This window comes from Larus michahellis, chromosome 4, assembly GCF_964199755.1.
Source record: "Larus michahellis chromosome 4, bLarMic1.1, whole genome shotgun sequence".
NCBI classification, from domain to species: domain Eukaryota; kingdom Metazoa; phylum Chordata; class Aves; order Charadriiformes; family Laridae; genus Larus; species Larus michahellis.
This window is the reverse complement of record NC_133899.1, coordinates 76,027,713-76,047,744: the sequence shown is the minus strand read 5'-3', so window position 1 is coordinate 76,047,744 and position 20,032 is coordinate 76,027,713. Positions and strand designations below refer to the sequence as shown.

Genomic DNA, 20,032 nt, shown 5'->3' with positions numbered 1-20,032 from the left:
GACTTCTGGGCCAGCTGGGACAAGTTCCTGCTGGACTTCAGATATAGACTGGTCCTGTAGCAGCTAAAGTGGGACTCCAGTTTCTAAGTCTAAAACTCACTAGAATGTGCAGTTTAAGTGTCCAGGGTGTCATGATGAAGAAAGTGTGGGGTTTTTTTTTCAAAATGTAGGAAAAATCCATCCCTCTTGCTTGGCTGTGTGATTTTTAGTCCTAGTGCTGCTGTACGGGAGCTGGAGACTCCAATGCAGAATGAAGGCCCTGTGTGCCAGGTGGAAGATAAGAGCTAATCCCTACTTTGAAAAAAGCATCATCTACATAAGCAAGACGGATGCAGCCAAGTCCCATCCCATTTTCTGAGCGCAGATCTAAGCACACAGCTTAACTGATTTCCCTGCTGGCACATCCCAAGCTTCTGTTCCCCCAGGATGCCATAATACCCCAATCAGCTGTTCTCCTACGTTAAAGAGATGGATTTAACCCAAAAGGGTTGGCTGGATCCTGAAAACCAATCATGCAGCCCACCGTTCCTCAGTAGCCCAAGGGGAGAACAAGTCGTCCGCTGCCAAATATTTATTGATGGGAATACAAGGGCATTGTTTCTGCTGGGGGGTATTGTGCCTAAGCCTTTAATCGTGCCGTGAGTATGGAATGTTACATCTCAGCGGAAAAAAATCACAGGCTTGATCTTGGCCAAGAGCTGGAGAAGCCAAGAGCCAGGATTGTCCACCTATGTTTTTCTAGCAGCGAGCAGAGAACACCCCACCCTGGGAGCAGCCTGCACCCGACCCCACGTTTTCTTGCCCAGCAAATCCTCAGGTTTACACCAGCCCCCTCATTTACTGCACCATCTCTGCAGAACTCCGTGCACATGACAATTTGATAACTCACTCTATTAAATGTCTCCACTGCTGCAAAGAAGGTACAATCTTTCATTACACGTCCCCTTGAGTAGTAGGGTGCTTGGCCCTGACCCTCAGGGCTGACTTCATGGCCTTGATCCTTCTCCAAACCAGCTCTGCTCCAGGCTTTGTCAAAAGCCCACTCAGACAAGGACCTGCCCAACGAGAGGGAGGATGGGACCCCTTGTTTATGGAGATGCTCATCTGGTTGGCTCAGCAGTTTCTTGATTGGGGAAACTATTTTTACTCATCATGAATGACTAAGCATGTTGTTTTGGGGGCTGGTGGCTTTTTCTTTTTCCGGTCTTTCTTGGATTTATTTATTTTTAGGTTCCTTTGGGAGGGAAAAGAAGCGGAGTGCAGACTGAAAGCTTGAGAGGACAGGAGACAGAGATCAAGGGAGCATGGGGAGATGGGATTTACCCCTCCAAGCCTCAGGCCACCTTACTGCTGGTGCTTATGGGGCTTAGCAACCCATTGAGGAATTTTACAGAGGGAATAGGAAAGAGCATTGAGGAGGCTGTAGGCTTTCTCCTTCGTAAAAAAAGCAGGGGTAGGTCCTGCTAATGGTTTTCCAGAGAGCTCGAGTAGGATTTGAGACAGAAGACTTTCTCACGGATCTTACAGCGCTTGATTATGCTACAGCCCAGATGTCTCTAACACGATTATAAGAGAATTGCTTTGGGGCAGGAAGTATCTTTCTGTTCTGTTTGTCCCATGCTTAGCACAAGGGGATGTGGGCCTTGATGCCACAGTAATACTGGCAAGTATTCATACTCACCCCAGCTTTTATTTGAAAGGAAAGTGGTCCTAGACCTTATGGTTGAGGGGTTGCACACATGACCTTTGAAGACCCCCAGAAAATAGGAGTGTTAAAATAATGCAGAATATTGAGGGGGTTTATTCCTTGTGTCATTATTTTTTTAAACCAGTTCCCTAATTTTGAAGGGTCGCAGGAATAGTTTTTGAACCAGTGATGCTGCATATATGCTGTTGTGGTCCGTGGTAATCAACCTCTCAGCGCTCACACTTAGCATCGAGAAAGACAATGAATTAGCAACCCAGTCCCAAAGGTGCTCTGGAAACTGTGGGGTTGACCTGATATCTGGAGAAGAGAAAAAGCAGACATCCAACCTCCCTGGCCTTTCAGCCCTATTCACACCAGGGAACGTGCCCGCCTCAGTTGATCCCACGTACCCCTAGACCACCCTGCTGCCTCCTCTTGCCCACTCCAGACCCCCTCTTTGGTGTTTTCCTCTGCTCGCTCTCCATCCCTGCCTGATGTTAAGGAGCACCCCTACGTACACATCTTTCCCCAGACAAATGTGGAGCAGGCTCCTCAGTAGCTCCTATGGCAGGCAGCAATCTGCATCCAAGAGGTTTCATTCCTCCTCCTGAGCCTGCAGGAAGGATGCTCTACACAGCTGTGGGTTGCCCGGGTTTGTCCAAGCCCTCCAGAAGAGTTGACAACAGCTGGCCACAGCTCTGCTTCTCTTGCAAACTTCTTAATCCCATGGGAACATCTCTCCTCCTTCTGCTTTTTAGCGGCTTCTTGGAGAGAGACCTGGGTCTTGTCACAAGCAGCCGTAGCACTAATAAAAACCTCTTTACTTTGGCAGGACCCAACACATTCCAGCAGCGATAAATCGCAAACCAGAGGGCAATTTGTCCTGTTTTAACCTGTGCAGGTGCCTTGAGAGGGATTAAACCAGCCTCATGGAAACTGGCCCCCCCTCCAGCCTGGGAGCACTGTGGGCGCACAAGAAGTCTCCTCGCATCACATCAACCCACGGAGATGAACAGGGGGTGGGTGCTCCTACACAGGAGCCAAACCTGCCTGTGAGCAGCCGAGTGAATTACCATCCTGATTTCTTAGCTCAGCACTTTGTGGGTATGCTTAAGGCATTTCCAGAGGATTTCCCTTCCCTTGCAGGTACTGCTCGCATGAGCTGTCGTTTTACCCAGCCTGTTCCAGTACTCTGGGATTTCTCTGCTCCCCTTCCCCAGCACCCCAGCTGAACTGGCTGCTGTCTCAAGGCTACCTGTGCCAGGCCAGGCTCTGCTGCCTGCGAGGTGACATGACATATCCTTAGGTCTTTACCCTCCCGGTGCCATGGTGTGTCCTCCCAAATGACCTGCACGCTGTCCCTGCACAGCACCAGGTGCTCTCCGGCATTGCATCCCCGGGGGAACGCTACTGCAGCACTCCAGAGTCAGGTTTCCACACAGCATGCAGGGCAGTTGGCAAGGGCAGGCAGCAAGTGTTTTCCCGATCCTGTGCCAAGCCTGGGCACAGCCAGGTCCTCCCTGGCTTGTCCATCCTTCATGACATCCCCCCCTCCCTCCCCTGAAGCAGACGCATGCCCTGCGTCCTGCTGCTGGGGTGCTCCCGCCCCTGCCCACACTGGGATTTGCTCAGTGCCGGCAGGATTTATCTCTCTGCACACAGGATTTATCCCCTTTCCATCCATCCTCCATGACTGGAGCACTTTTTTCCCCATGGCTCTGCATTACCACCACCTCCCCTCACCATGCTGTCCCCATTGTCCCCACATGCCCCTGCCACACTTGCTTTAGGTTTTCACCAAGGCCCATGGGAGCAAACCAGGCTGCAGCAAGTCCCCACTGCAAAGGTCTCTGTGGGTGATGCTGGGAACAGTTGAGCCGAGCATCCCCTCCGGATGGCTGAGGAAGCCGCTCGGCCAGGGCCCAGGAGATGCCCTTCTCCAGCGGGGCGCTACCAGGATGCTCCAAGCAGGAGGTGACGTCCCCGTGGGGAGGACACGAGGAGAAGCGCTGAGACACGGAGGAGCTCTCTTGTGTGGAGCACGTTCGTGGGGGAGCGAGGGGGCTGCAGATTGACCTTCCCAGCCCCTAACTTCCCCCCTGCCCAGCCCTAGCCCATGGGTGCCCCCCCTCCTCTCCTCCCCTCCTCCCGCAACTCCAGCACCGAGGAAGCCGAGCCGGAGGCAGTGCTGAGCCGGATATGCAGCGACTCCCCGCATCCCTCCTTGTGAGTATCCCTCGCTCCTCCTGATGCCTTCGGAGGAGACAGATGGACGGACGGACGGGCAGCCAGAGGTGGACTAGTCTCTCCTATTTGCAAAGCTGGGGTGGGGGGGAACCTCTTCCCACATTCCCTTCCCCATCCTCTGTCTTCATCCCCTCTTCCCCCTCCTCCTCCTCCTCTCCATCCACGATATTCTCCCCCCGCAAAAAACAGGAGGTGGGGGGGAACCTGCTGGTAGGTGGAAGAAATCGGGAAATGCAATCCCATCTGGAATCCCGCAGAGATGAGGGTTTAGCCAAAAAAAAAAAAAAAAAAAAAAAAAAAGCCCCCAAAAATGCCCCCCTCCCCCCCCCCCCGCCTCAGAAGGGAGGGAGGGCGAGGCGCCGGGCTGCTCTGCCGCACCGGGAGACCCGCTTCGTCCGCAGCCGAGCGACCCGCTCCCCTCCCGGCGTGGGAGGGAAAGCAGAAGGCCCCGACAGACAGACAGACAGACAGACAGACAGACCCACAGGCCGGCGGGGAGGGCTCCGGGAGCAGAGCGGGGGCGGGAGGGGGGGACAGCGCGGCTAGCTGGCAACTCCCCGGGACCTCCCCCCCCCCCCCCCCCCCGCCTCCTCCCAAGTGTTTCTTTCTGCTTTTATTTGTTTCCTTCTTGTTTTTCTTTTTTTCTTTTTTTTAATTTATTTCCCCACTCGTGACTCGAGCGAGGGTCACGCAGGACAGCGGGTAGCGGTGGGGGGGGGGGGGACGGGAGGGAGGACGAGGCCGGGGAGCGGGGGGGCGATGCTGCCCGCCGCTCTGTCCCCCGCCGGGGCCGGGGCCGGCGGCAGCTCCGCGCCGAAGCGGCGGCTCCGTGGTCCCCGGGTGTAGCGGTGCTCCCTCCTCCCCCTCCCGCCTGCCCTCCTCTCCTCTCCTCCCCTCTCCTCTGCTCACTCCCTCGCTCCTCTCCCCGCTCGCCCCTCTGTCTCCCGGTCCCTCTCTCTCTCTCCTGCCTTCCCCCCACGTCTCCCCTTTTCCACTCCTTCCCCTCCTTTTTCTTCTCCCCCCTTCTGCCCCCCCCCCCCCCGCCTCTCCATCCCCTCACCCCCATTTTTCACGGGGGTGGCTTTCGCTTCGCCAGGGCAGAGCGCGGTGACGCCGCGGCAGCCACCACGGAGAGGACACAGGACCCCCCCCTGGGCCCACCGTGCCCCTTCGAGGGGGTGGCCTGGACCCCGAGACCCCCGCAGGGCCCCCCGCAGGGCTGCTTCGCCTGCATCGCCAAGCCCCCGGCTCTCCGGCAAGCTTCACCTGTCCTGTCTCCTTCTTCCGCTGTTTATCTCATGGAGAGCAAGAGCTGCAAAGGGGACAGCCTGCGGCCGGCGGTCCCGTGCAAGCACTCGGTGGAGAAGAAGACAATGACCAACCCCACCACTGTCATTGAAATCTACCCCGACACCACAGAGGTGAATGACTACTATCTCTGGTCCATCTTCAACTTCGTATACCTCAACTTCTGCTGCCTCGGCTTCATCGCCTTGGCCTATTCATTGAAAGTGAGTACTGAGCGCGAGGCGTGGGGTAAGGGTTGGCCGGAGGGAGGGGGAGAGTTTGGGGGTTGCGCCTGATGTAAATCACGTCTTTGCCACCCAAATGAAAAGTTGTACCCGCTGAGGGATGCGGATGGGGAGAGCCGAGGTATGTTTTGGAGCTGGGGATGTTGCCTCGGGTGGGGAAGAGGTGCTTTGACTTGCTCCGGTACCCTCAGAGGCTGTACCATGGTGGCAGGGCAACGGGCAGGCAAGGCAGGGCTGGCTCGGCTCATGCTGCACCCACAGGCACCCCAGCACTCGATCACTTCTTCAGGATTTTGTTGGTTAGAGATCTTCTCAGGACAGGATCCGGCAGCATCGGGTGGTTGGGCGGAAGCAATAAGAAGCAGCTGGCTAGGATCAGCCGTCGCCTGGCGAGTTGCGGAGGGGAGAGGAGGCTGCCAAGGTGCAGGGCAATCCTGCCTGTTTCCTTCTGTCCCTTTCCCTAATTAAAACACCAGAGCTGGTTCTCATATTCCCCCCTTCTCCTCCCTGAGCCCTGTAAGTCCCAAGGCAAGCCCTGGAACCTGCCAGCATTGTGGGAATGAGCCCCAGGTAGATGAAGAGGGGGAAGAGGGTGCAGGGGGGCTTTGCACAGCATTGGGGGAGGAAATAGAGCCGTGTTGATGGAGAGGGAGATGGCATAGAGCACAGCCAGCAAATGGGACAGGATTCCCAGTAGCTGTAGGGGAGAACAGCCCAGGAGGGATGGTGCCCAGCAAAAGGGCAGCCCCTCAGCAGCTGCCGGGAGAGAGAAGCCCGGGCTGCCCTCCCTGTCCCTGCCTGCCAGCCTCAAAACTAACGGAATGGATGTGCAGAGAGCCCGGGGCGGCTGGGTGGCCCCGGAGAGGAGCTGGCTGATTTGCTTTGGCAGGCAGCGTTTAGAGGAAGGCCAGGGCGCAGCCGGGCTTCGTCACAGAAGCAGATCAATTAACCCCATCCAGCTCCCACGAGCTGGACTGCGAGTGCCCAGCACTGCAAGGGGGCTGCTCCCGAGCCCGTCAGGGTCTCCGACAGAAAAGCTCGGGGTCAAGCCCACAGACCCGTGCCCTGGGCTTGCCCAGCACTGGCACCATGGTGCCTGCCTCAGTTTCCCCTTCCCTGAGATGGGCGATGAGCACCCTTCTGCCACCCATGCAGCAGGCTTTGCTGCTGCCTGGGCAAGGCATTTAATAGCTTAAATCATGCCGGGGCTGAGCATCATCACAAGCAGGACTGACCCAAGGGCAAATCCAGGCGGTGGCAGCCTAGGACGAGCTGGGGGAAGGGAGTCCCTTAACACCCCCACTCATTCAGCCAGTGTGGGAAGAAACCGGCTGCCTCATTTTTTTTTTTGTGTCTTTGCTCATCTGAATTTGCCTTTAATGATCAGCGTCTTTCCCCATGCAAGAGGCATGGTCACAGCGGGCTAAGAAAGGGTTTCACATCACGGGGACACGGCAGCAGCTAGAGCAGGGACCTGGGTAGATGCGGTCCCTGGGCTGCAGCCAGCAGTGGGGACAGGACAGCCTGAGGACCGGGCTGACCCATCCCCAAGGGACAGGATGGAGTAGGGTCTGCCACCTACAAGGTTTTTAAAGGCTGGACCCTTCTCTATCCTTGACACGAGGTGGAAGGAAGAGCAAAGCCCAGAAATAACCCGGGGCCAGAGCCTCATGCCAGGGCAGAGGTGTGGGCTCAGCATCCAGCTGCAAAGGTCTAGAGGATGTAAACTCCGGTGTAAAAAAAAAAGAAGCGGTGGCGAGGGAAGGCAAATGGACAAATATGCTCCAAATCAGGGAGAGGGTGTCAAAAACCAGCTGTGGATTTTGGACTGCGGAGGCAGTAGCTGATCGGATGTAACGGTCGTACCCAAACAGATGCGGAGCTGGGCGGGTAGGAATAACCCTGCTCCGGTCTTGGAGCTCCCCAGCGGCCGTGACTCTGTGGCAGGGGGGAAACAGAAACAAAATGTCCCTCAGAGGCACAGGACAGAGCTGGCAAGTGGCTGAAGGGATGGCAGATGCCCTCGCGGGCTGCTGTTGGGATGGGTGGTGGGAGGCAACAGGGATGCTGGGGTAGTAGCAGAAGATCTGTCCTGGGGAAGACCACTGGGATGCTAAGAAAGAAGGGATCGTTCCTCACTCACAGCTACTGCAGAGACCTTCACGACATGCTGGCCAGGCTGGATGTTAGGGTCATTTCTCCAGAAGCTTGTTGTTTTCGTCTCTTTTACAGTTAATATGTTTTTTCTCAGAAGTTCAGAGAAAGCAGAAGCAAGAAATGCCCTGGGGACAGATGACCCTTTAAACAGACTTTTCTTGTTCCTCTGCAATTAAATGTAAGGACAATTTAGCAGCCAATAACTGAAGTCCCAGCCTTTCTAGGATGTCTGTGCTGTGCAGAGACCGAGTAAGGTGCTGTGGAAAGGAGAGGAGGGGAGCAGCACTTTCCCCTCCCTGAGCCCATTCTGGGACCTCTGATGGCAGAGCCCTTGGTCAGTGGAGCACAGGTTTCCTGGCTGAAGGGCCATCAGGGCGCTGATGGCATTAAACGGTTCCCAGGTTATGTTTTTTCCCTTTCCTTTAAATAACTGAAATATTTAGCAACTCAGGAATCATCGTTTTCATTATCAGAAATAGCATTTTCAATACCCTGCCACAAACATCACCTGCTTTTGCCAGGTTCATGCCATTAATAAAGCAGTAGTTCCTTTTGTGCCCCAAGTCCATGAGATGTTTCATTATGGACCTTAGCACAGCCCAGTATTTCCATCAGTTTCAGCAGCACCAATGCCCACACTGGAAGTTTGGGTACACTTGAATATTACCGTAAAGCTGTCTCCTTCCCCATGCCTACTTTTACTGGTTTCAGCCGCAGCTGGGAAAACGGTACCTCCATGTCTGCCTGGCCTTTTGCACACAAACTGCAGCCTTCTAGACGTCTTTCTGCAGGGAAACGCTATTTCACAGTGACCACCGTTTACTTAAAAAGGCCAAAACCACACCCCAGCACCAAAGAATTTATGCTCTTACTCAAACAAACACATGAAGTCAGGTGAGGGCAAAGACTGTGACATCCAAGCCAAGTACCCTGTGTGACAGACACCCCGGCCAAGCACTCTGAATAACAGTGTCACGGCTCGCCTCGTCTTTATTTACACCCGTAGCAGGCCAGATCCTCAGTAGATACAGCTTGCTGGGCTGCAAGAGAGTCGCACCAACTCACGTGTCCCTCCGGGGGGCTGTTTCTAACATCTCAGGCTTCTCAAGGTCAGCCTTCTGGAGCACAAGCGAGTCGCTCGCATATAAGCATGGGTTGGTGCTGGGGAAGAAGAGATAAAGAGCAGGACCAAGGAAGTTAGAAGCCCTAAAGTAACCTTAACCCCAGCCCAGCACCGATGTGAGGATCGCTCCAACAGCAACACTTTCCATTCCGTTGGTTTTCATCAGGAGCAAATGCCCAGTATTTGGCAGCTCCCTCCCCTCCTCTTTCTCAGCTCCAAGTGGTAACAAATGATGCATCAGCACCTGGTGGCAGGAGATCTCACTTCAGTCACTAGGAGGTCCTTCTCTGGAGACTGCCGGGGTGAGCCAAGTCCTTCTGAGTACCCATCATGCCATGAGGCGGTAGGTCAGAGGAGCTGGGATCTGAGAGGAGCCACGCTACAGATGCCATGTTGTGGTTGTATAAAGACAAAGACGGCAAGAAGACCTGCTGGCTTTTTAAGCCCCACCAGCAGCCCACGGGCTTGCTCGCAGAGTTTTCCTACCCCTTGAGGCCACCGAAATTTGCAGCGTGATAGCACCCCAGGAGAGCTGAGCTCTCCTGCCCTCTCTCTGCCCGGCCCTTAGCACACAGCTCTGGGCACAGCTGTTTACCTTCCCCTCTCGCCATGTGTTGACCTTCCCCATTTCAAGTAGAAGCTGATGGTCCCACGAGCTGTTTATTAACCCCAAGAAGCAGAGAGGCTGCGGCACCCGACCTCTCAGGCAGGCTCTCAGCCTGCTTTTTGAGACAAGCAATGGTTTGTGGAGGTGGGTGAAAGGCAGAGGCGACAGCCATGTGACGCCGGTGCCAGCGTGGTGGAGTTACGTAGGCTGGAGAGCTCTTGACCAATTCACAGAGCAAATAAATCCAAGGATCCCCTCCAGAGCTCCTTATGTGTAGGGACACAGAGCTCTGCACGGAAATGGGTTTACTGACAACGAGCTGTGGGCTGCATGCTAAAGGCTGGGCTGCCTTAAATACAGCCTCATTAGGCTCATTATCAACAAACCATTCGTCTCCTCCTGCAAGCTGAGGCAGCACTTTGTACCCGCACGGCAAGTTCCTTGCTCCCAAAAATGAGAGGGGCTGAGCTCCAGAGCAAAGGGAGTGGAGGCGGCTGCTGGGGAAGGGACTGGGAAGGAGTGGGAATGGGGAGTCAAGGGGAGCGCTCAGAGAGGAAGCTGAAGGCAAAGCCCCAAGGGGAGGAAGGGCAGGAGACGATGGTCAGAGGAAGGAGAGAAAGAGCCCTCAGGCACTGTCACACTGGAGGTGTTGGAGAACAAGGTGAGCTGGAGATGTTGGAGGAGAAAGTGAGCTGGAGATGGCGGAGGACAAGGTGAGGTGGAGATGGTGGAGGACAAGGTGAGCAGCAGGGAGGTGACAGACAAGCAGGAACAGAGGGAGAGGACACCACTGCCTTTTGGTAGTGGTAGAAGGGAGAAGGAACGCTTGCATATTTAACCACAAAAGCAGGCTGTGTTTTGTGGAAGGCCGGGCATGGAAGAGGAAAGGAAATGTATAAGCTGCTAAGCTGGACCAGAGATGAGCTTTGCCTTGTCCAGGGTGGAATCTCCAAAAGAGCCACCACACAGCACCTTGGGGAGCCTGGGGAAACCCTGCAGCCAGCAGATGCAGGATAATTGATCTTACACACCAGTCATCTCAGTGCAAAGTGGGGCCAAAAATCCCCAAATAATTTTAGGCAAGGTGAGAAGGGTCAAAGTGATGATGAGAAAAGAGTCGGTGACTAAGGAAACACCACACTTTTGTTTGGGCGGTTCAGCCTTCTGACCTTGGGGACATGTCTACATGTCTTCCCCATGCCTCACCTCCTCGGCTGTGGAAAGAAACAGCTTCCAGACCTCCCAGATGCTCATGCACCAGCTGCCAGCATATTACATTGATGGTGGCCACAGGAGCATGAAAATATGAAAAGCTGAGGCTAGTTTATGAGAAAGACACCGTCATCGCCTTAAGGACAGAGCAGGGAAGGAGCCGAAATGCCTATCTGCTCTCCAGGAGAGCTCCTCCTCCAGAGCCCAGCTCTGATGCTGCAGCAGGACATTGAAGGGAGACTTCTGCAAGCATCTGGAGGTGCAAGGTCAGGCCGGAGGAGGTGAGGCCACCCTGAAGAGATGTGGGAGGCTGGGGCTGCAAGTCGTTTGGAAGGAGAAACACCTTTTCATTGTGCTTGTGTGCCTCAGGGGCCCTGGCACTTGTCTGGTGCTTAGAGGCTCCATTGCAATATAAATTATAATGGACAACAAGGGATGATTTGCATGAGGGTGACCGCTGAAGCCATAGGGTGTATGGGGAAATAATAAGGGAGGAGAGGCAGGGGATCAAGGACTCTACAGGGACGTTGGATCCAGGCAACCAAGGACAAAACAGCCAGAGGAGAGGTAGGGAAGGGAAAGGGAAGGGAAAGGGCAGGGGGCTGCTGGAGACGGGATATGCAGCAGAGCACCATGTGCTGTAGGGATTGGCAGGAGTGGGCAGGTGGGGCCAGCCAGAGCGACAGGGAGAGGAAGCAGCTGTGTGCCCTTTGGCAGGAGTGGAAGGTGACTGTCCGTACCTTCATTTGGGCCCAAACAGCAGGATAGACAAGAGTTGGGAAGGACAAAAAAGGAACTTGGAGGAAATGGTGGCACTGGGGAGAGGGCAGCCCTGGGCGCCCCTTGCTAGAGATGCTGAGGAGCAGCTGGCTGGAGCAGGGTCAGCGGGAGCGCCACGGGAAAGTCAAGGGCAGGGGCTCCTGAAGCACACCATGGGAAAGAGCTAAAGCATCGGTCATAAGTGCGAGCTGGTGTTGGGTGGGAGAGGCTGCTGGGAGCACTGGGAGAGGGCAGAAATTATGGTGGCAGGGTGCCCCAGGGACAGGAGGAGCAGGACCCGGGGAGCGGAGGAGAGCTCCTGGGCCAAGGTACACTGGCCCTACAAAGGCAAAGCGAGCAGCTCGGCAGCGAGAGGGTTGCGGAGCTCGGTGTGCCGGCCATGCCGGTCTGCTGGAGAAACTTCTGTCCGCCTGGCAAACGCTGACGGCAAACACCAGTTTGCCTGCAGCAGAGAGTGACCCCTCCCAGTCACGGCCAGGTTACGGAGGAGGAGTGGGCAAAAAGGCATTTGCTCTGCGCAGGGTTTGCCTCCGGCAGCCCCAGCACTGAAAAGAAGAAGGCGCGTGAGAGCTTCAAAGAGCCTGCCGGGAGCAGCGGGCGGGATTTCTGGCCCAAATCCAGCGTCCCTGGGGCTCTGGCTGCAGGGACCTCCGCATTTCTCACCGGTGGGTGAGGAGGTGCCAGCTGCTGCGCCCAGGGGTTTTTTGGGGGGAGGATGCTAAACCTACTGAATAATTTCAAAGGTGAGTCATCCCAGACACGCAGCTGACACCAAAAGGCGTGCAGGCTCCCAGGCTGCTGGCTTGCTGCCTTCCCAGAGGTCATCTCCGCTGCTGGGAGGATCAGCCAAGCATGCCACAGAGCCATGCGCGCTTTGTGACTGTCCCCGCTTATGCCCTGAAGCTGCCAAGCACTCAGCAGCAGGACGATGGGTGGGTGGCCCCGGCACCAGCTGCAGGCTCCTGGGAGCAGGGCGCAACAGAGGCTGAGGACATGGCGCCACAGGATTTAGCACGGGGAGGAAAACAGAGCTCTCATTCTTGCCTGTGTGCCTGCCGGCATCGGCTCCTGTGGGCCTCATGCCAGCAGCAGCCTCTCTCCCTGCAGTCCAGGATTAATGAAGAGCAAGGGGTGCTTGTGCAGAGAGGTCCTCCCTGGTGTGACGGAGGAGGGGACATTGCTTGAGGGTCTGAGTCGTGGTTTTGGAGGCCCCATGAACCACCATGTCTCAGTGAGAACAAGGGGTTCAGCAGCCCTTCCCCATATCCAGCAAGTCACATAAGGCTTTCAGGACAGCCCCGTGGTTAAGCACTGCAGGAGGGAGAGAGCAGAAGTCACCAAGATGTGGTCTGAATCCATCGCAGAGTCTTTTCAGAGAGCTCCTGGTCGATAAAAGCCTTTTAATATTTCTAGCTAGGACTCTGGGGCTGGTTTTCGCAGCCTGCCACCGACATCTAGCGTTCAGTCAGCAGCACCTTGATGGTGCTCAATGCTGCGGGCGGCGAAGGCAGGCTGCGAAGGACACGCAGAATCGCGGTCTGCAATCCTCGGACACAAAGCGGACAGTGGAGCAGGCGCTGCCATGCCAGCCCCTGGATACGCCACTTGGATACAGTAAAAGGGAAGAGGGGTAAAGTCTCCTGGTCACAGAATCATAGAATAGAATCACAGAATGGTTTGGGTTGGAAGGGACCTTAAAGATCATCTAGTTCCAACCCCCTGCCGTGGCCAGGGACACCTCCCACTAGACCAGGCTGCTCAAAGCCTCATCCAGCCTGGTCTTGAACACCTCCACGGATGGGGCATCCACAGCTTCCCTGGGCAACCTCTTCCAGTGCCTCACCACCCTCACAGTAAAGAATTTCTTCCTTGTATCTAATCTAAATCTCCCCCTTTTCAGTTTGAAACCGTTACCTCTCATCCTCTTGCTACACTCCCTGATAAAGAGTCCCTCCCCAGCTTTCCTGTAGGCCCCCTTTAGGTACCAGAAGGCTGCTAGAAGGCCTCCCCGGAGCCTTCTCTTCTCCAGGCTGAACAGCCCCAGCTCTCTCAGCCTGTCCTCATAGCATAGGTGTTCCAGCCCTCTGATCATCTTCGTGGCCCTCCGCTGGACCCATTCCGGGGGGTCCTTTCATCCCACATCTTAGTGGCTCCAGCTGCCTGGGTCTGCTGAGTGCTGGCTGATGGGGCTGTTTGGGGACGGGGACACATCCCTGCTAGGGAGGAATGGAACCTGACTGCTCATCTGCTGGGCTCAAACTGCAGAGCTACTGCTGGCAGGCAGTGCCATCAGCTGCCTGGCTGTGCCATCTGCTGCCTGACCATGCTATTGCTGCCTGGCAGTGCCATCACTGCCTGCTAGTGCTATTCACTGCCTGGCAATGCCATCCGCTGCCTGGTAGTGCCACGCACTGCCTGGCTGTGTCATCCACTGCCTCGTAGTGCCATCCTTGCCTGCTAGTGGCATCGCTGCCTGGCTGTGCCATCTGCTTCCTTGCAATGCCATCACTGCCTTGCAGTGCCATGCGCTGCCTGCTAATGCCATTGCTGCCTGCTAATGGCATTGCTGCCTTGCAGTGCCATCTGCTGCCTGCTAGTGCCATCGATGCCTGGTAATGCCATCGCTGCCTGCTAGTGCCATCGATGCCTGGTAATGCCATCGCTGCCTGCTAGTGCCATCAATGCCTGGTAATGCCATCGCTGCCTGCTAGTGGTATCGCTGCCTTGCAGTGCCATCCACTGCCTGACGGTGCCATCCACTGCCTAGGTGTGCCATCCACTGCCTGCTGGTGCCATGCACTGCCTGGCAGCCTGGAGGAGGTGGAGGCAAGCCAGTGACACGGACGTGCACAGTCCTTATCCACTGCAGAGCTCTCCCAAGGCAAGCCCATGAAAGTCCCAGCCTGCAGGATAACGAAGAGAGCAGACCGCGCTGTCAGGATTGAAAACTGCCAGTGGCCGAGACACTACACAAGCTGCATAAGACCTGCAAAAGGAACTCATTAACCCCCGACTGCTTAATATGTTGGAGGCTCCTGCGCAGCCCTGGAGCTGCAGTAGGATGCCATGCCAGGTTTCACCCTCAGCGCAGATGAAGGCAAGGGGATGCACACCAAGACCACAGCCAGCCTCCTTGCTCGCGAGCTGGGCAAGCTGAAGCCTGGCACTGCAGGGCCAGGGGGCTGCAACGTGGTGGGAAGGATGCTTTAGTGCCCACGTGCATGGGTTGCACGATGGCACCTTGGTTGTCTTGTGCACCCTTGGGCTGAAAATGGCACTGCCCCACTCCAGGAGCCACGGGGACCAGGCCGGTAACAGCAACAGGTCACTCTTCCAGGTTGTCTCCACTCCCAGGGGCTTTTAGCCCAAAGGCATTACAGTGCTTGGCTTCACAAAGTCAATCCATAGCCGAGCCAGGGGTGCAAACCTCACCTCAGGGCGTTTTACAGTACCCCAGGCATTCAAATGCAAAGAGGCACAGCCCAGCCCTTATCCGCTGCACAGGTACCCTACAGCATGGGTATTGCCTGAAAGAACAATTTTTTTATACATCTCCCAATTTATTTTTATTTTTTTTTGTCTCAGGTCCGGGATAAGAAACTCCTCAATGACTTAAATGGAGCAGTCGAAGATGCCAAGACAGCCCGGCTTTTTAACATCACCAGCTCAGCCCTTGCCACCTTCTGTATCATCCTTATCTTCATCTTCCTGCGATACCCCCTCACTGACTACTAGAGTGAGGCCAACAGCAGCGGCTGCCGCCAAAATGCCTCTATGCCAGAAGTGTCTGCAGTTGTTTCTTGTAGCAAGGACGCAAAAAAAAACAACAAACAAACAACACTCCACCTTGATTGAAAAAAAAAAAAAAAAGCCAATTAAACACATAAATAAAAATTAAATGAGTTGATCAGCCCAGCTGAGCATACCCTTCCTGCCCCCAAAACAGTTTGTGAACTGCTGTGGGAAAGGGTCTTACTCTTACATGTGTACAGGGAGGAAAACAGACCAAGAAATATTTATTTTATGGCCAACAAGCCGTGTGGCAAGAGCATGCAAAGTCGGGAGCGACACATGCCTGGTGGCAGAAAGCTGAGCTCTGGGGAGCAGCGGGGTCCTGCTGAGCAGGAGGTGCGTGCGGTGATGGATGGTGTCCGTGGCAGGGCTGGCTCACAACATATCAGATGTGTTCAGACCGCCCCATCACCCCCGATGTACCGGGCGTTCTTTTCCTTTTCCTCTCTTGAGTTTCATCCAGTGGTTCAAACAACTCCCAACCCCGGGAGAGCTGAGGGTGTTAGGAAGTTCGTGCTAGGGAGCCCCAAAGCTCCAGAGAAACCCCCAAGGGTTAAAGGGCAGGTTTCTCCTCCGGATCTCCGGGCAACGCTGAGAAGGAAGGCACCTTCTGAAGAACTCACTTAAGCCCCCTAAACCGAGTGCTACTGTACTTCTGTAAACAGTCAATAAAGATACCTCTGATATCTGATGCTGCTGGGTTAATTCCTTCCTTAGGAGGGCCGGGCTCCTGATCCCTACAGGCTGGCAAGAGAAAATGCTAATGTCACCAGTGGCTGCTTGTGAGAGATTGAAAGTAGGTGTGAGGGATGCTGCTGCAGGTCAGGGACGCACACAGCCATAAAAGAGGGCGCAGATCCGGATTTAAGATCAGAGACCTCAGCGACTTCCGCGATGGTCGATCAATCGCAAGCAAGCAAACGCAGCCAAGCGGGCAGGTCCCCCCTCCCCTGCTAGGACCAACGTCGAAGACAGAAATAAATCACTGCGGTATGAACCTGCAGCACTCCCCAGGGTTGTTACTGAGCGCCAGATTTCGGAGACACAACACGTTTGTCGGTGAATGAGGCAGGAGCTCGGAGCTCTTCCCGCGAGCTGCCTGCGGCTGCCTGCAGTGCTGCAAATCAACATGCCCTGCCTTGAAAATACCACAAATAAATGGCAAGACCAGGACTAAAATACAGCTTTTCAGCCCCTCTGATGCTTCGTCTTATCTCATATGCTGCAGATGCCTCATCTTTTTCCAGTTGTAAGATGGCTTCGCATCAAGGGAGACGGGTTGCTGCAGACCAGCCATGGAGCCAGGAGGAGGCGACAGCGTCCACCTCTGTCCACACCACAACAGCGATGGTGCAGGAAGAGATGGGGAATGCAGACAGGTTGTCATGGGACACTTCATCCTCTGCTGACTGTGTCGTTAAACCAACATGCTGTCTCTGGGCTCTGCTCAGTGAGGGCTGTGCCATAGTGGACCATGGGGACACACCACGAGGATGCTTCCCTGAAAGTCTTGTGAGATGTCACCTCCTTCCTACCGAGGTCTCCACACCTTAACCCCAGCCTAGGCTTCATTTATGGAGGAAGCTACAGGCAGAAGGACCTGCAGTCCTACCTGCTCCCCACTCACTGAAGGGCATTTCCATACCAGACCAGATCAGGGGTCTGTTTTGCACTGAAGTTTCCGCCAGCACTGCAGTACGTGGTGCTCTGGGAAATATCTCGGACATGAACTGTTCTGTGATCACTCATCCAGAGGTTAAGACTCTTCCCAACCTCTTGTGGTTAATTCTTGCTCCCTTCCCCGAAGCAAGATCTGAGGGGTCATAGCCATCGACATTTCCATCCTAACATATCTAGGGGCTGTATCCAGTCCTTGTCCCTGGCAGAGGAAGGAGGTGGCCTGTCACGATGGAAATGCCTCCAAGGAGGGTGCAGCCAAAATGACTTGCAGCCACCCTGAACTGGCACCTGATAATTGGAGCAAATTAAAGCCTGCTGGGATGATGCTAGTTTAGGCAAGACCTGGACTAGTCACCCCAAAATGCTCCGAGGGTTAGGAGGAGCACAGAGGTGAGGTTGCACCACCTTTTGCCTCCCCCTGTACCTACGATGAGCTCACGTTGGCCCTTCCCAAGGTCTTGGCTCAATATCCTTCACCATTCGGGTGCCCATTTTAACTCTCTAACTTTGCAACCTAAACACAAGCCTGGCAAGATGGGCTTAGGGGATAATTCACACAGTGCTGGGGGCTCAAAGACGCAGATTTAGGTCACTGCAGGACCAACATGCCTGGCACCTCTTTCAATAACAAGCGCATTCCTCTCTATGAGCTGGGACTCATTGGAGCCATGTTGCAAGTGCTTTTGCACTTGAAGACACCAACACACATGCACACCCCCCCGGCTCTGCGAAATCTTGCGAGGACGATGCTGCCATCCCCATCTCCCATGCCACGCAGGAGAGAGCCTCCCTATTTGGCGTGCAGGCGTGGGGCTGCTCAGATAAAGGCAGAGCTGACACAAAATTGGAAGTGACCCAAAGCCAGCCTTTCCTACATTTAACAAGTGTGACAAATGAGTTACCATCATCCCTTCCCCTGACGGACCGTCTTATCTGCAGGAAAATGGATGCTGGTTTAATGAACCGGGGGGAATATTGAACTGACTCTGCAGCATTTTTGCATGCATAAACCATCAGGGACGGAGAGGGTGGGCTATTATTAGTAACCATCATATTTATTATTTGTTGCCCACGTTGTAGGAGGTGTGAACGCCGAAATTGCTGTGCTGCAGCAGGTCGGAGGTCCACCCAGACCTGCCTTGGACAAGAACAGAGTAGCGGAGGAAGATGCGGTCACCCCATGGCTGGAGGATGGGATGACTGACCCCAGGCAGATCCTCGGCTCCACCACAGGCATCGCCTCGGCTCCACCGGCGGCTCTGGGCTGGGAGCAGCAAAGCCCCTGCACTCTCCCCTCCTCTCTCTTAGTGCCCCTACGTCCATTTTAATGGAGCCCCTCCAAACTCATGGCAGTAGGAAAACACCCCCCAAATGGGGAAAATGATTGGTGGGGGACACATAGATTTCCAAGCTTGATTAGGAAAAAAAATAGCCATTTATTCATGCAGAGGTCTTCCAAGTGTGTCAGCATTCATTTCATCTTGCCAGTGTCAGGGAACTCCAAACTGCGTTGGTAAAACTGCGTCCCCGCATACCGGCAGGCAGGTACATCCCAGATTGCTCTGATTCTGCTCTTAAGTGAACGAAAGAAGTTCTTTTCATTTTGAGGGAACAAGGGAAAGAAAAGCAGCAGCCAAATCTGACAGGTCCTCTAATTGCGTTTTTGGTTTGTTTTTTTTTTTAATTTTGCAAGAAAATTCTGGAAGCTCAGGTTTTGCCAAGGCTGACACCCGATGCAGCAGAAGGCAGGCTTTCGAGGGTTGCTTCTCTGCCTTTTCACTTCTGCCATTCGCAACGTTGCACCGCGCTCTCCAAATCGCACCTTTTTTTGGCTGCGAAGCCACAGCCTCTGTTGCACTCGGCGGCGGATAAGGAAAACCGAGAGGAGGGGGTGGAAGGGAGGAACAGCCGAACGCTGCTTGAGAGGCAGCTTTTGAGATGGGGAAGAACTGACGGTCATGTTGCCATGTAGGGTTTTAATTGTATTCCTTCAGGAAACTGAGCTTGACAGCTTGATGAGGATTTCTTTTTGCTTTTTCTTTAGCTCGAGGGGAGAAATGGGGAAGGACGGGGAAGGACGGGGAGGGGGCGGGGGGGGGGGGGGGCGGTAGTGGTTGTTCACTTTTAGTCGGCATTGTGAGATTGCGCCTAAAATACTGCTGCTGGGTTTATGCCCCTGGGACACGAAAGGCGTTTGGGGCGACCATGGGGACAGGCCACCGAGACTGGGGAGGGGTGTGCTTGCCCGGGGAGGAGATGCTGCGGGGAGGGGGGGTCGCTAACCCAGGGATGAAATGGCTCCAGGGGGGGAACCCTCACGGCAGCCCCAGCACCCAGGAGGAGGTCCCGGCGGGAGGGAACCGGCTGCCCGAACCGAGCCGGGGCTGCCCTGCCGGGAGCCGTGCTGCGAGAGGCAGGCAGAGGGCCCCCTTACGCCGCTCCGCCGCCGCCGTGCCGCCCATCCCCGCGGCCTCTGGGCAGGCCAGGAGGCTTCGGGACCCTTGCTCTTTGCAGGGAGCAGGGTTCCGTCCCCGCTCATCCTGAGCAGCCGGGACGCATCCCCCCCCTGCTCTCAAACCCTGCGGCTGGGGGGATACAAGCCCCCACGCAGGGCAAGTGCTGGTTTATGCAAGAAGCAGAAGTGGGGTGAGGGGTGGCACCAGCACCCTAAAACCAGCCAGGAGCAGGTGGGGGTGAAGCGACAGCCCCACGCAGGGACGTGGCCCTTCGCCAGCCAGGACGCATGCGTCACGCCGGGGCCCGGGCGCCGTTACACATTTACCCTCCATGCTGGCAGGGAGGGGTGGCCGGGGGCCAAGCAGTGCCAGGGGCGGGAGTGGGGCCCGGCTGTGAGCAAACCCCGCTGCGCTTACGCAAGCCTCGGCACTCGCCCATGGCGCTGCCCCGGCTGCCACGCAGGGCTTGGCGATGCCACCACCCCTGTGCAAATGCCGCCGAGCCATTTTGCAGGCAGCGGCGCATCGAATCCCAGCTGGGGTGAACTGGTTTGGGTTTGGTTGGTAAATGCGACCCCACCAGCTGTCCTACATCCAGGGGCTGGTGGTAATAAACATGGCGAGCTGGAGCTAATTCAGGTAACGACCTTCCGGCCCAGCGCCGGCATCCGCCGGTTCCCACGGCAGGGGTGAGCTGCCAGGTGTGCAGGCAACACGTGGTGAGTCAGGGCTGGAGCAGCCCTCAGCCTGGATACCCAA

The 20,032-nt window shown here is 55.5% G+C and overlaps 1 protein-coding gene across 2 annotated transcripts; it reads left to right on the top strand.

The window, feature by feature from the left end:
* Positions 1-3,297: 3,297 nt before the first annotated feature.
* On the top strand, positions 3,298-18,838 carry IFITM10 (interferon induced transmembrane protein 10). Of its 2 annotated transcripts, XR_012586813.1 has the most exons (4): positions 3,872-3,981; positions 5,031-5,445; positions 14,931-17,207; positions 17,898-18,838. XR_012586813.1 is itself a non-coding variant. In XM_074585689.1 (3 exons), the coding sequence occupies exons 1-3, from the start codon at positions 3,804-3,806 to the stop codon at positions 15,078-15,080; spliced, it is 675 nt and encodes a 224-aa protein (XP_074441790.1). In that variant the 5' UTR covers positions 3,298-3,803; the 3' UTR covers positions 15,081-15,827. The 2 variants fall into 2 exon arrangements, 1 of the variants encoding a protein (XP_074441790.1); XM_074585689.1 differs by lacking the exon at positions 17,898-18,838 and having other exon boundaries at positions 3,298-3,913; positions 14,931-15,827.
* Positions 18,839-20,032: the final 1,194 nt, after the last annotated feature.

What these genes read in the sequence shown, in the direction of transcription:
- IFITM10 (XM_074585689.1), top strand. Translation starts at nt 3,804, where the DNA reads ATGGGTGCCCCCCCTCCTCTCCTCCCCTCCTCCCGCAACTCCAGCACC. An exon ending in GACTCCCCGCATCCCTCCTT is followed by an intron (nt 3,914 to 5,030) that starts GTGAGTATCCCT and finishes TCGCTTCGCCAG; the next exon opens with GGCAGAGCGCGGTGACGCCG. An exon ending in CCTTGGCCTATTCATTGAAA is followed by an intron (nt 5,446 to 14,930) that starts GTGAGTACTGAG and finishes TTTTTGTCTCAG; the next exon opens with GTCCGGGATAAGAAACTCCT.